The sequence below is a fragment of the Megalops cyprinoides genome, chromosome 4 (genome assembly GCF_013368585.1).
Source record: "Megalops cyprinoides isolate fMegCyp1 chromosome 4, fMegCyp1.pri, whole genome shotgun sequence".
Lineage (NCBI taxonomy): Eukaryota > Metazoa > Chordata > Actinopteri > Elopiformes > Megalopidae > Megalops > Megalops cyprinoides.
In genome coordinates this window covers 20922030-20934148 of record NC_050586.1, presented here as the reverse complement: position 1 = coordinate 20934148, position 12119 = coordinate 20922030, and the positions used below count along the sequence as shown (strand labels likewise).

The window sequence follows — 12119 nt, the reverse complement described above, 5'->3', positions numbered from 1 at the left end:
AGTTTATCCTCAGGTTTCCAGAAATGAGATGGCGAGATATGGGACAGCATGGTCCAAAATCTCCCTCTCCTGATAACACATCTTTCCCTTTTTTTGTACAGACCCCAGGGTGCTGCAGTAAAGCTGACAACTAATGCTTGTTATATTGTAAAAATGTCAGGCTGTGTGCAAGTCTAGAACCACAGACATGAGGTGCAACTGCAGAGACAGATAGAAAAACATTTTCCTCTTTAAAGAAGTCTCTGTGGGAATCCTGCATCTTTTTTCTTTCACAGAAAAATAGAGCAGTACAAAACAATCCTCTTTACTTGGATGGGTTACACTTTGGGTCGCATAAGATGGCTCTGCGAATACCTCATTCTCAGTCCAGCAGTGCTGGCACTTAGACACTATGTATTGACTTAGAAATCATGCAATTCTCTCTGCTTGAAAAATCACATATATATGAGATGTTTTCCATATTCCATTTCACCTGTGTCAAGCTGAACTCTCACCATCAGTTGTTAAAATTCAACAGTTTTGACTTATAGCAAGTTGTTTAAAAAACTGTTCAATAAATAGTATATATTTTTGGGACCATATTTTTCCTTTACAGGCTTCAGTAGTGTTGTCTTGTTCAGCAGTATGGTCTGATTTTACTTATTTATTCCATCGGTAGTGATTGGTTTTATCATGTACAATGGATTTGTTTTAATAATAAAAAACTCAAAAGACTTGACTTCTGTGTCTCATTGAATCAAGCTGTGTCCATATTTGGGCAAGCACTAAACTTGTTCAGAGGGGTCATTTTATGCTGGGGATATGGCCCCACCACTTTTTGTCGTGGCCCATTTCGTCCCCACCACTTTTTGCAAGCCTTTAGTTAGTTGAACTTACTGTTGAACACGTCGAACCCATCGTTGTCCCCAGCACTTTTCAAAACAAATTGACGCCCATGAACTTGTTAATAGTTTAAATGTTTAAACACCTTAAAAGTGTTGCAAACAGTAACTGCAATCTGCTTTTAAAGAACAACTTTAAATGTTAATGCATTTATACAAGAAAAAAAAACAAAAACAAGGTGACTGTTTTCAAACTGCTGTTTTTTATGTTTTCTGGTGAAGGTTACGTGGACTGGTGCCAGCTGGCTGGACTATTTCATTTATGACAACTAAGTTAATTTATTTGGTACTGTGTGAATGTTTGAAGGGGAGTTGGCTCAGTGCTTCCTTTGGTGATATCTCTCACTGTTGGTGTGGGAGGGGCTCTTTGTACTCCTCCCCCACCTCAGCTAACAGACAGCATTCCCACAATGTTTCTGAGATATTTGCATCTTTGCAACATGATAGTGTTACTGCTGTCTTACAACAAGCCTTGAAAGAATGTTTTGTGTTGGTTGTCTCAGACCCTGGGCAGGACCTCTGTTTGAAAACTTCAAAATGACTGAATTGAGGCATTGTTGGCTTTGTTTGGCTGTACCTTCTGGTCACCAGAACCCCCCAAAACACATACTCAGAATCCAGGAGATCTCTACTTGTGGAGTGTGCCCATTTATCTTTTTTTGTTTGGTACTGTTAATTTGATGATATCATTCAGTGTTTAGATTCACTAACTGCTGTTTTAAAATGGCAAACATGGCCATGTGTTTCTTTATGCTAATTTTAGGGAACATTCCACTCTTGTAGCAATCCCTGTCAATTGCTGTTTCCACTACTAAAAGCCACCAATTGCATTAATGTAAGAAAAAGAGCAATAGAAAAACTGGAGAGTTTTTAATACCAGTAATGAAACAGTGTACATCACTATACAGCTAAGTGGCGTGGCAAAGGGCTTAATCAAAGGCTGTTCCGAGAATGATGGCCGAGAGATACAGGTTTGAATTAAGATGTATTTTGAACAATAAATATGCTACTGTACTTAAGCTCAGTAATAACACCTTGTAAATATAACGACGTTGGACTATCACGTTACTTGTACTGTTGTTTAACCATCACGAAATAACTACGCTTGCAGGTGCTGATTTACCGTGATCCTCTTTCGCCTGTCGTTTGATATAACAAACTTTCAGACAACGGCAGCTCCATATCGTCTTGAAGACGGCTCGCTCCCAGCGCCTGCCTGTGGGCGTTGCTCCGATTCGAGCCAATCGTGTTCGGCGTTGCGGTGACGGAGCAGCTGTCTGTGTTCACTCTACACTGCGCCCGAGAACTTCCCAGACTGTGTTTGCAATAAGGAGACGGAGCGGGTGAAGTTGAAAATGACTACTTCAGCGAACTCCACCTTTGCAATGGGAGTGAAACTGTTTCTCCTTTTCCTTTAGACGGCGTTATTTTTAAGTGAGATTTTAAGAAATTAGCAATAATTACGGTATGGCAACCAGGGAGCTACGACAATACCGCCGGGCCGCGATGAATATCAAGCAGGAGCAGGATGATGACTCTGATAACGAGGAGCCAAATCTAGTGCTGAAAAAGTCGGATGGACGCGAATCCCAGATTATCCACAGTGGCCACTTCATGGTGTCTTCCCCGCACATTGAACACCCACCTAAGAAAGGCTATGACTTCGACACGGTCAACAAACAGACCTGTCAGACATATCATTTCGGAAAGACCAGCACCTCACACCTCTCCATCGACGCCTCTCTCACGAAACTCTTCGAGTGCATGACTCTTGCTTACAGGTAACGTATTATTAGCCAGACGGGTAACCTTGGCTCAGAAATTTTGTGTTCCAGGGCAGACAAATCTGGTTGGCTTGGTAAAAGTTGTAAGGCAAGTGGGGAAGGTTGGTGTCACGTAGCACTTGCTAGCTTGATAGGCAGTTATTAGCTAGCCAGCATGGCTAACTAAGCTTCCTGCTGCTCGAAATGATAAACATCCCTCAAGCAGCAGAAGGGGATGTTAGGTTCCTGATAGCTACAAATGTGCTTGATGAACAACTGCACTGGTAAAGTTAGCTAGCCTTCATGCTAACTGATAGTTAAGTAACCTAAACGTCCTCTTGCAACTTTGCATCAACATTTTTTTTTTCTCAGGAGTGGTTTGCAGTCGACAGCTATCTTAACGTATCATGTTTTGCTCAGTACAATAGCTGGCTTGCTACAGGAGTCAAGGAATTAATTTTCTGGCCATCTGCACTAGCCAGGGAGCTAGCCCCCTTTGTGTCTTTGTTGTTACCCGTCTTTATGCACGGGCGAGCTTTTGGTAGTTCCCTTTTGGTAGTTAATGTCAGTTCTTAAACTTACAACTGGTTTGGACTGTATAAATTTAGCAATATAGTTCACCAGCATGTATATACGCACCGTCTTCTGCAAAATGCAAGTGGGTGCAGAAAAAAAACATAACGTTATCTAACTGCATCGATGTGAATCGGACAAAACCTGATCTGTGCGTGGCTAGCTATGACAGCTGGTATTGTTCAGTCACTTGTGATACAGGCCGTATGTATCTAGCTAGTGAACATTAGCTATTACATTTATTTAGCTAACGTTTATTTAAATTTGTGTCACCTAGCTAGTTAGCGAACGTCATGTTGTATACACGTAGCTAACACAACTTTTGCTAACTGACTAAGTTCATTTTACCGGGAAACAGCATAACCTTAGATAAAAGGAGGTAGTCTAGCTAGCTACAGTATATTTTGATAAACTTAGCCAGCTAATTAATTTCGTTAGCTAATGTTAGCTGTGGAATATTACAAAATTGATGATTGAAGTGTTCACCATACCCATCTGTTGTTCCCTCAATTTGGTGGAACAGCTAACGTTACTGAGCTAACTACTGTTATTTAGAGCGTTGACTGTTCTTAATTTAGCAAACGCTGTTTTTGTCCATGACTCACGTTTACTTTCGCATCTAAATCCGTTAGCACTCTGCCCTGTTATGTATATTACGCCCATACTCATACGTTTCGCCCATTATAACATTAAAATATTACTGTTTTTCATCATAAAACGTGTTTAATTGGTTTTTAAACTTGATAACTATTTATTTTCATTCAGATTCCTACCCTCATTAGTTTTTTACAATGCCTAATTTCCAAGGAAGTTAATTTCCTTGCGTAGCTAGACGGTCTTTGTCTCCTTCGTAGGCAAAAAGCCTGTTTACTTGTTGGGTTTTAGAAGCAGCAGTTTGGAAGAGAAAACTTTAAAATTATTATGTCGAGTTGACTATCTAAAAATAAGTTCAGATAAGACAAACAGGATATTGTATGTGCTCTCCATATTTTGTTCCTTTTTTTCCAAAAGCATGTGCATCATTTAAACTTCACCCCAAAGCTGCTGATAGGACATATCGTGCACCTGGCTTACAGGCCTGCAGGTTCATAAATGGGTATGTTTTAATGATACAGAAACCAATTTCAAATGATACAGAAACCAATTTCAATCAGCTATTGAAAGAGAGAGAATTGAATGCAGTTAGATTTTGGAGAGCTGACATGGAAATGAAAAGTGATGTACTCTGAGTTCAGTGAGAAAGATGGGGAGGAAGGGGCATGGGACAGGTAGGAATAGTAATACTCAATAGGCTATGCCTTGCATGCTTTGATGGACAGGTTGGCGCTGATGCATGTAAGCTCCAGTACTGTACCTTATTGACTGAACCATCTGCATGAGGTCTGTTGTGAATGCTGCACTCTCAGGAAGCCTCATCCATTTTCTTCTCTAGTGGGGAGGTCTGAGTGTTTGTCTCACTCAGATAAACATGTAGTTTGTCAGACAGCCAGCTGGATAAAATCTCCTGTCGGTTTCAGCCAAATAATGCCAGTTAGAATTGTCCTTGTTGTCCTTTACTACATAATGTGCTGGGAGGTTAAATGTTTGGAAGATCATTGGTACCATTGGAACCCCACCTGACATCAGCAGAGTTTATGACGGACTCACTATATTGGTAGGAGAAATGTATGATCCCCTCATTCAACCCATATCTAAGTTAATGAATAGCTTGGCTGTTCCTGGCAAGACAACAGTTGTTTGAATTGGAAACCAGCTACTTTGTGAGTGAACCATATGGTAGCAGGGCTCATAACCCCTAGGTTGACAGTTCGATTCCTCACTGGGGTTTTGCTGTTGTACCATTGAGCAAGGTATTTAGAAAATATCCAGAAGCATAAATGGATAAGAAGTAAAAGTTGTAACCTGTGTTAGTCCCTCTGGATTAGAACATTTACTAAGCAACTAAATGTAAATGCACTACACTGGTGTAGGGGTGAGAAGAGTGTCCTACTATATGTTGACCTATAACCAAAAAAGTTATCCAAAAAAGTGCTGAATTTTAGAGTCATGTTTCCCAGGTTGCCAAGGAATCTCACGCTCATGGACTGTAACAGGCAGTTAATTTGAAGCGGAAGCACAGTGACACACTGGAGTTACATGGTGTGTAACTCTTGTTCCTGCCATCCCCCAAGATGTTTACACCAGAGGCGATTCCCTGGTGTAGTAGTATGGCTGTTACCACGGTGTATAAAGCCTTTAACCGTGGCCGGCTTGGCCCTGATATGTGCAGCATGCTGGGTTTAACCGTGACCAGAGCTTAGCCTGCTGACATCGCATGCTCCAGGCAAGTGCTGCCACCAATCCTGCATCTGAGCCCTACGCAGGTTGGAGCTGCTTCCATTCACGGTCGCAGGATGGGCGAAAGCGGCCTTCCTGTGGCTCATGCCTGTGTTGCCGTCGGCTCCATCTTCCTATTTAATGCCTTCTTCATGACAGGAAGGATGTCAACAGAAGTTAAGTTGGCATCCATATATTTTTATCAGGCATTCTTGTCAAGGGCAGCATGTCTGTTTATATCTCTCACAAACTTGTTTTATTACAGCTCAGTGAAACTCTCTTCAATGCACTGTACTTTAGTTAGGTTTTAGATTTAGATTTGAAGATTTTGAAAATTTTGCAGTTGTTAGTACTTTACCTGTGTTTTGGGTTTTTGACGGTATCAGGTTCAAGCAGGTACAGTAAAGTTTGGTAGAATTTTCTCATCACTACCAAGAGCACCCATGTTCATATCATATCATCATATCATCGGGCTCACAGGAATGCTTTATGAGAACATAAAATCTACAGGAAATGTCTCCATGGAACTGCCAAGTATTTATTAATCAGACTGTGGCTGGTTTAAATCAGTCCAGGAATGTTGGCTTGATCTGACTATACAAACAATTTCCATGAGGTCAGTTGTCAAGTAGGCCAGCTTATTCTTTTCAGTAAAATGTTAGATTGTAGCTCCAGTGGTATTTGTATGAAAATATACATATGCAGGCCTATAATGTGTGCAATACATATACAAACATGTGAAGTGAGAATGTTAAGATAAAACTGGTCATTATTCTGAGAACATTTCTGAGGTAGTGTGCTTCTTACATTTGAAAACACCACTGTTCCCCAGACAGATTCCAGGAGTTGTGTAATTTGCTGATGCAGCATCAGTTTTCCGGTTGAAAGTTGACCGGAGGAAGGATGTAGACCTTGCTGTGTGCGCTGAGGCATTCTCATTACAGGCATCTCACCAGCTGCAGCGCCTAGACCTGGAAAGTGCTGTCACTGAAAAGGGGATGGAATGGAGCCAGAGAGCAACAGCCTGAGGAGGCAGGGGACAGATGTCCACCAACAGGCTGACTAGGGAGAAGCCCCCATATCTCTACCAAAATCTTCAGATTTTGAACTGATATTGAACGTTGCTAAACGTGGCCTTAATGACAAAATGATCACGTTTAGTTTGCTTACAAGGCATAGTAAGAGCTTGATTTATTGTGTGGTGTGAAATGCTACTCCAGGGGTCTGTCTTTTTTGGTCATCAGGTGTGAATTGACTTTGTTGTTCTATGTGTGTGTGATTGATTTTGATCAGAGTTTAGGCAAAAGAACATTTTCTTGTTTACGTGTCATAATGGTGCTGTTACATTAAAAAGGATACACAAAGACATATTAAGATTGTGCATATCTGCGTCAGTCTTCATGAAATGCCATTATGGTATGACTCTCGCTGACCCCTGCCAAGCAAACCCTCCAAGTACCACATTAGTCATTCAACAAAAATAATATTTAAGGAGATGGAATTAAATAAATGTTAGTAAAACGTCATGAGAGTAGGCCTGATGTTGAAAGTAATGACCTGTTTACATTGAGACTTAAATTAGGGTCTGTTTGGAAACAGTGTTCATTTGCATAAAGGAAAATGGTTGACACCTGCATCCCATGTCACAGAAAGTGTATAAATGATCAGCACTCAGAGTTGCCCTCTGACAATTGCAGGCGATGGTGGATCCCTTATTTACATCACCTCTTGAACTTTTGAAAATAGCGTGGGGGGTAATTGATTAATAAACAAACGGAACCAAGAATAGCCCTGTTAATGTCTCTAGGTGGAATTATGTTTCTGGCATTGGCAGTTCCAGTCTTGGTGACTCAGTCATCTGGATGCCAGAGGGAGACAGGGGTAAGTTTGGGGGAGGGAGGAGTGTCAGTTGCATGGGAAGGAATGTAACCACAGACTGCCCTTTCCACAGATAGCAGGTTGCACCGAACAAGCAAAACAAAGCGCGTTCAGCATCCCAACCAGCCCCGTAAGGTGCGAAAGGAGTGCTCTGATGTGGCTTCTTCTCACCCCCCTCTGAGTTTGGGCAGGTGGCGTAAAGGATTGTGTACGCTCACGTCACCCGTAGCCTGCTAACCCCGGGGCTGGCCAGCCGGGAATGTTCTAAACTTAGCGGCGGTGCGTGCTTGCCGCAGCTGTGGCTAGCCTGCTGGAGATCCGACGTCCTTCAGAGTGGCAAGGCTCCTGCATATGGCAGCTTTCAGATTAGAGAGAGTGTGTGTGTGTGTGTGTGTGTGTGTGTGTGTGTGTGTGTGTGTGTGGGCAGGCGGACAGGGAGGGGGTGAGTGTAATCCTGCTTTACTTGAGGAAGTGAGGGAAGAAGGGGGCGGGATTTGTGGCCACTCTCTTTGCCTCTGGCCTGCTGTTTACTAACACCTTGCCAGCTCGTGCCCATGTCTGCAGCTATAAGGGAAGGGAGACACTCACTGCCTCCATTGTCTCCACACAGACTCCTTGTGTATGTGTTGTGTGCTCTCAAGAGCAGTACAACACATTTGCAGTTCTCCTTTGGCCGATGTGCCACAGCCGCTCAGATTTGTAATTGTTTGATTAGCTCAGCCATGGTAGATAAAGCATGCCGTGACGCACAAGCGCAGACACGCAGCCTTTTTGGAATGGGTCATACAAAAACAAAGCAGAATTTCACCTCTTTGGCTATGACGTTGAAGGTTATGATTAGCAGATGGATCAGAAATATTTATGTAATAATGAAATGTTGTTTACTGTCACCATGGATTAATTTCACCAACCCCTGGATTCAACCAACACTTGTGCTTAACTTTAACTTACAGTTAAATGCAAAGGTCAGGTTCTTACAGTATATATGTCTTTATTAATTTTTGTGGTTGCTGAACTCACTAAACTGTATGTAAAACTAGAAAGTAACGATTGAATTTAATTCTGAGTGACAGTTGAGGAGAAACGTTGATTGAATCTAGGGCAGACATTGGGGAAGTACATGGTCTACAATATCAAAGGTCTTAGTATTAAACAAATGTGTTTTGCAATATGCATACAGATTAAAGTATTGCACCTGGGGAGTGTGTTGAACCCTTCATGCAGTGTTGTATGATACACTGGAATCAGTTACCCATAACCTCACTCTGCAGCCCATCTTCTTTCGTATCTGTCAAAAGAGCAGCTCATGCCATTGTTTTGCCTTCTTCCTTCCACATGGTTTTGAGTTCCTATTGTGAAGTGAGGCCAGTGCCCTCATATTCCTTTGTCCTCCTCATCAAGCCATCTGTACTGAGGAAGCGGCTTGACTCACTCTTGAGATGGCCTTAGTGTGTGTGGACACACACAGTGTTTTTTGCTCTTTCCTCTATGGAAAATGTCAAGGTCGGGCTTCTGAGTGCTCAGAGGATTTCAGTGCACTCTCCACTGAGGAGTTGTCTGTCAGAACTGCAGCACAGGGGCCAGAGGAAGAAACCTCAAGAAACCCAGCCTGAAACTGAAAACTGGAAGTGAGCTGCTGGTTAGGTAGAGAACGCAGTAGGGAAGGGAGGAGAGGAGAGTTTTAAAGGCTTTGTTGTTCCAGCATGGGCGGGGTGGCGATTAGAAAGAGCGAGGGAACATCATGTGTCTGAGGGACTGCGAGTCCAGGGACAGCCCAGGGGGAAGCCGGTTTGCCGGAGAGGGTAACCAGCAGGAAGGGCACGTGATGGGGCAGCCACTTGTATCACCACAATGGTGAGGTTTGTGCACATCATCATTTATCTCTGCAGGCACCTTTATAAAGGACAACTTGCATTGCCCACCTTTTGTCTGTCTTCTGTACTCCTGTATCTACTCAAATGAGCTTTGTTGGAGCAATGTGCAGCAACTTGGAACTCCCATCCCTGTGGCCACAAATTCAGTGCCCTTACCGCAATCACACACAGCTGCAGCTGGAGAAGTCTCCGCTCTCTCAGGGTGAGATTGGCTCATGGGCAGGTGAGACTATAGGCACAGGGTGGGAGACAGTGCTTCCTGTGAGAGGAGAGAGCACTTGACATAGTGGCCTGGCAGCACTGGTGCCCACACACCAAGTGTTAAGGACCGTGGCCTGTGATAAAACTTGCCTGGGGTGAAGAGACCCTCTCTTCTTCTTGTCAGCAGCTGGCATCCATGCCAGGGAGTTAGGCAGTGCAGCAGCATGCCTATACCCACCCTGTGCTCCAACAGAAAAGGCCGCGCAGGGAACAGTACAGACCAGATGATTGCTTAAGGAGGTTAACACCAATCAATGTACAGTGAAAGTTAACAGGTTACATTCAAGCTTGGATAATTTGTATGCTGCACTTTACATATAATCACATTTACTATGAAGAGCATGAATAAATATCATCAACAGCAATGGCAAAGACTATTCTCAAAAAACTGAAACTGTAGAAAATGAATGCTTGGCAATCCTGTAGCACATTTCACATTTACATTAAATGTACTTGTGTTTTATATTTCATCTTATTTCGTCGCTGAGCATGCTCCCTAGTTCTGTTCAGGTGCTGCTCTATTCAGATAACTTACAAACAGCTAAAATTACACAGTGGCCTAAATAACACTGAGATCCTCATTGTCTTTCACTTGGCCAAGTCTGTAAGTCAGATATGGGGTCTGCACCACTGGTGCCCCACTTCTGGTGGTGTTGTAATTCACAAGCCCATGAGGGTTCCATTGTAACACCTCTCCTATAAAAAACATGGATAGTATAGTTTGTGCTTCTCCTTTCACTGGACTATGCACATTAGCACTCAGGAGTCTAAGTACTTTACTTCAAAAAACACTGAGACAAATGACTGAACAAAGGCTTTTTCTACTAGTTGCCAGCAGCTTGTGTTTCAACCATTAATAGTGGTATATCTTCGAGGCAGCGAGGAGAATGTGCCGCAGGTGCTGAACGAAGGTGTGCAGCAAGATTCTACATTCCGTATCGCTTAAACGGGAAAATTATGTCGATTTTTAACTAAAAAGTGAAAGCATGAGTTATGAAAGTATGAATTATGTGCTAATAAGAAGATAAAATCAGAATGATAATATTTATGGTACTGTGAAAGGGCACCAGTCATCACTGGGCCTGTGTCCACCATTGGAGCTGGAACTTGCAGGAACTATAGCTGATGCCTGGCCAGCTGACCTTTTCCTCTGTCCATTTCAGCACCGTATGACCATCAGGGAGGCCTTAAAGCTGTGCTTATTGTGCTACAGCCAAGAGGATCTAAGGGAGTCAATATCAACACTGTAATATGGTATAATATGGTGTGGGTCGAATTGTTGTGTACTGAAGTAAAAGAAGAAGCATTCACAGACCATGGAAGAGCACCAGGGCTGTTCATAGCTACCTGTGTGCAGTGTTATGAGTAAGACTTTGAAGCTGATTATTTGCACAAAAAATTAACTTTTGTTTTTCCTCTGCATTGCAAAATTAAACTGATTTTCACAAAACTGTTGTCCCATTTCCATAGACTAGGTAGAAGACACATGAAAGAAGCATACCCCTGAAATGTTTGAGACAGACACCTGGACAGTTTCTCTGGCTTGGCTCTTTGGCTTCCCCTGGCCTAATTTGTAGTACATCTACAGCTATGTTGTTAGCTGCACACAGTGGATTTGTTTTCTCTTCTCACCAGGACCCTCAACACATCTGGGCATCTGGTGTATGGTAGAGGTATGCATGAAAGCACCTCTGTAAGTCCCAATGGGCACAGTATGTATAGAAAAGCTTGCTGTCTGTTTGCCTTAAAGCGGTGGGTGGGTGTGTTTGTGTGTGTGTGTAAGGGGGGGGGTGTCACTGTATCTCTCAGAAGTAGGGTAGGAGTGTCGGGTTTCGTGGGCGGGTAGCTCCTGAGCGGGTGGGACGGGGCAGCTGGGTGTTCCATCTCAGACAAGTGGTGAAAGTCACACTATAGAGTGACGATATCAGGGCTCCATAGGGGCTCTCTTATGGTCCTCACACTGTCATGCTAAAAAACTTATATGAGGAACTCCAGTGCTAGAGCGTAGTGTTAAGATGGCTTAAAATAAATGATGTAGGTGGTGTGTTTTAAAAGTCTTGTTTGAATAGCAGCTCTTTCCTTGTAAATTCACTGGGTCTGCTCATTCTTATTTTGTCAAAGCTTGTTGATTATTTTGAGGTGATTCTTTGAATAGGGGTTAACTCAGCTGACCCTCTAAGCATAAACTCTGAAACTCCTGTCATGGACATGAGTTGGCAGCTTTCAATGTGGGCTATAGAAAGGGTATTGTAGGACAGCGTGTGGCACTTTTAGTTCTTCCTCTGCTGTGCTGGATGGTTTTTACAGCACAAGGAAAACGCCTGCCCTGGGGTCTCCTCTCTAGTTCGCCTATTGTTAGCGCTGGCAGGAGTGAGAGGTGCACATAGCACGGAATTCGTGCTCTGGCCAAGAGCTTAGAGAGATGGCAGAGGGAAGCCTCGCTGTCCCCTCTGACCCCAAGTCTCCTTTCACACCCTTCGTTGACTAAGCAGATGCCGTTGTCACATGTAGTGTTCAGAGTTTTTTTTTTCTTTGGCCTGAAGCGTCATACTATACATTATACTAACTCTCTC

General features: G+C 43.0%; 1 protein-coding gene across 2 annotated transcripts in view; it reads left to right on the top strand.

Annotated features, from left to right (window-relative positions):
• The first annotated feature begins 2182 nt into the window (after nt 1-2182).
• LOC118776338 (MLX interacting protein) overlaps nt 2183-12119 on the top strand; it is a 30018-nt gene continuing 20081 nt past the window's right edge. For both annotated transcript variants that reach the window (XM_036526616.1, XM_036526615.1), the window contains exon 1: nt 2183-2662. In XM_036526616.1, coding sequence (XP_036382509.1) covers nt 2349-2662 — 314 coding nt within the window. In that variant the 5' untranslated portion in view covers nt 2183-2348. The remainder of the gene's footprint in view (nt 2663-12119) is intronic.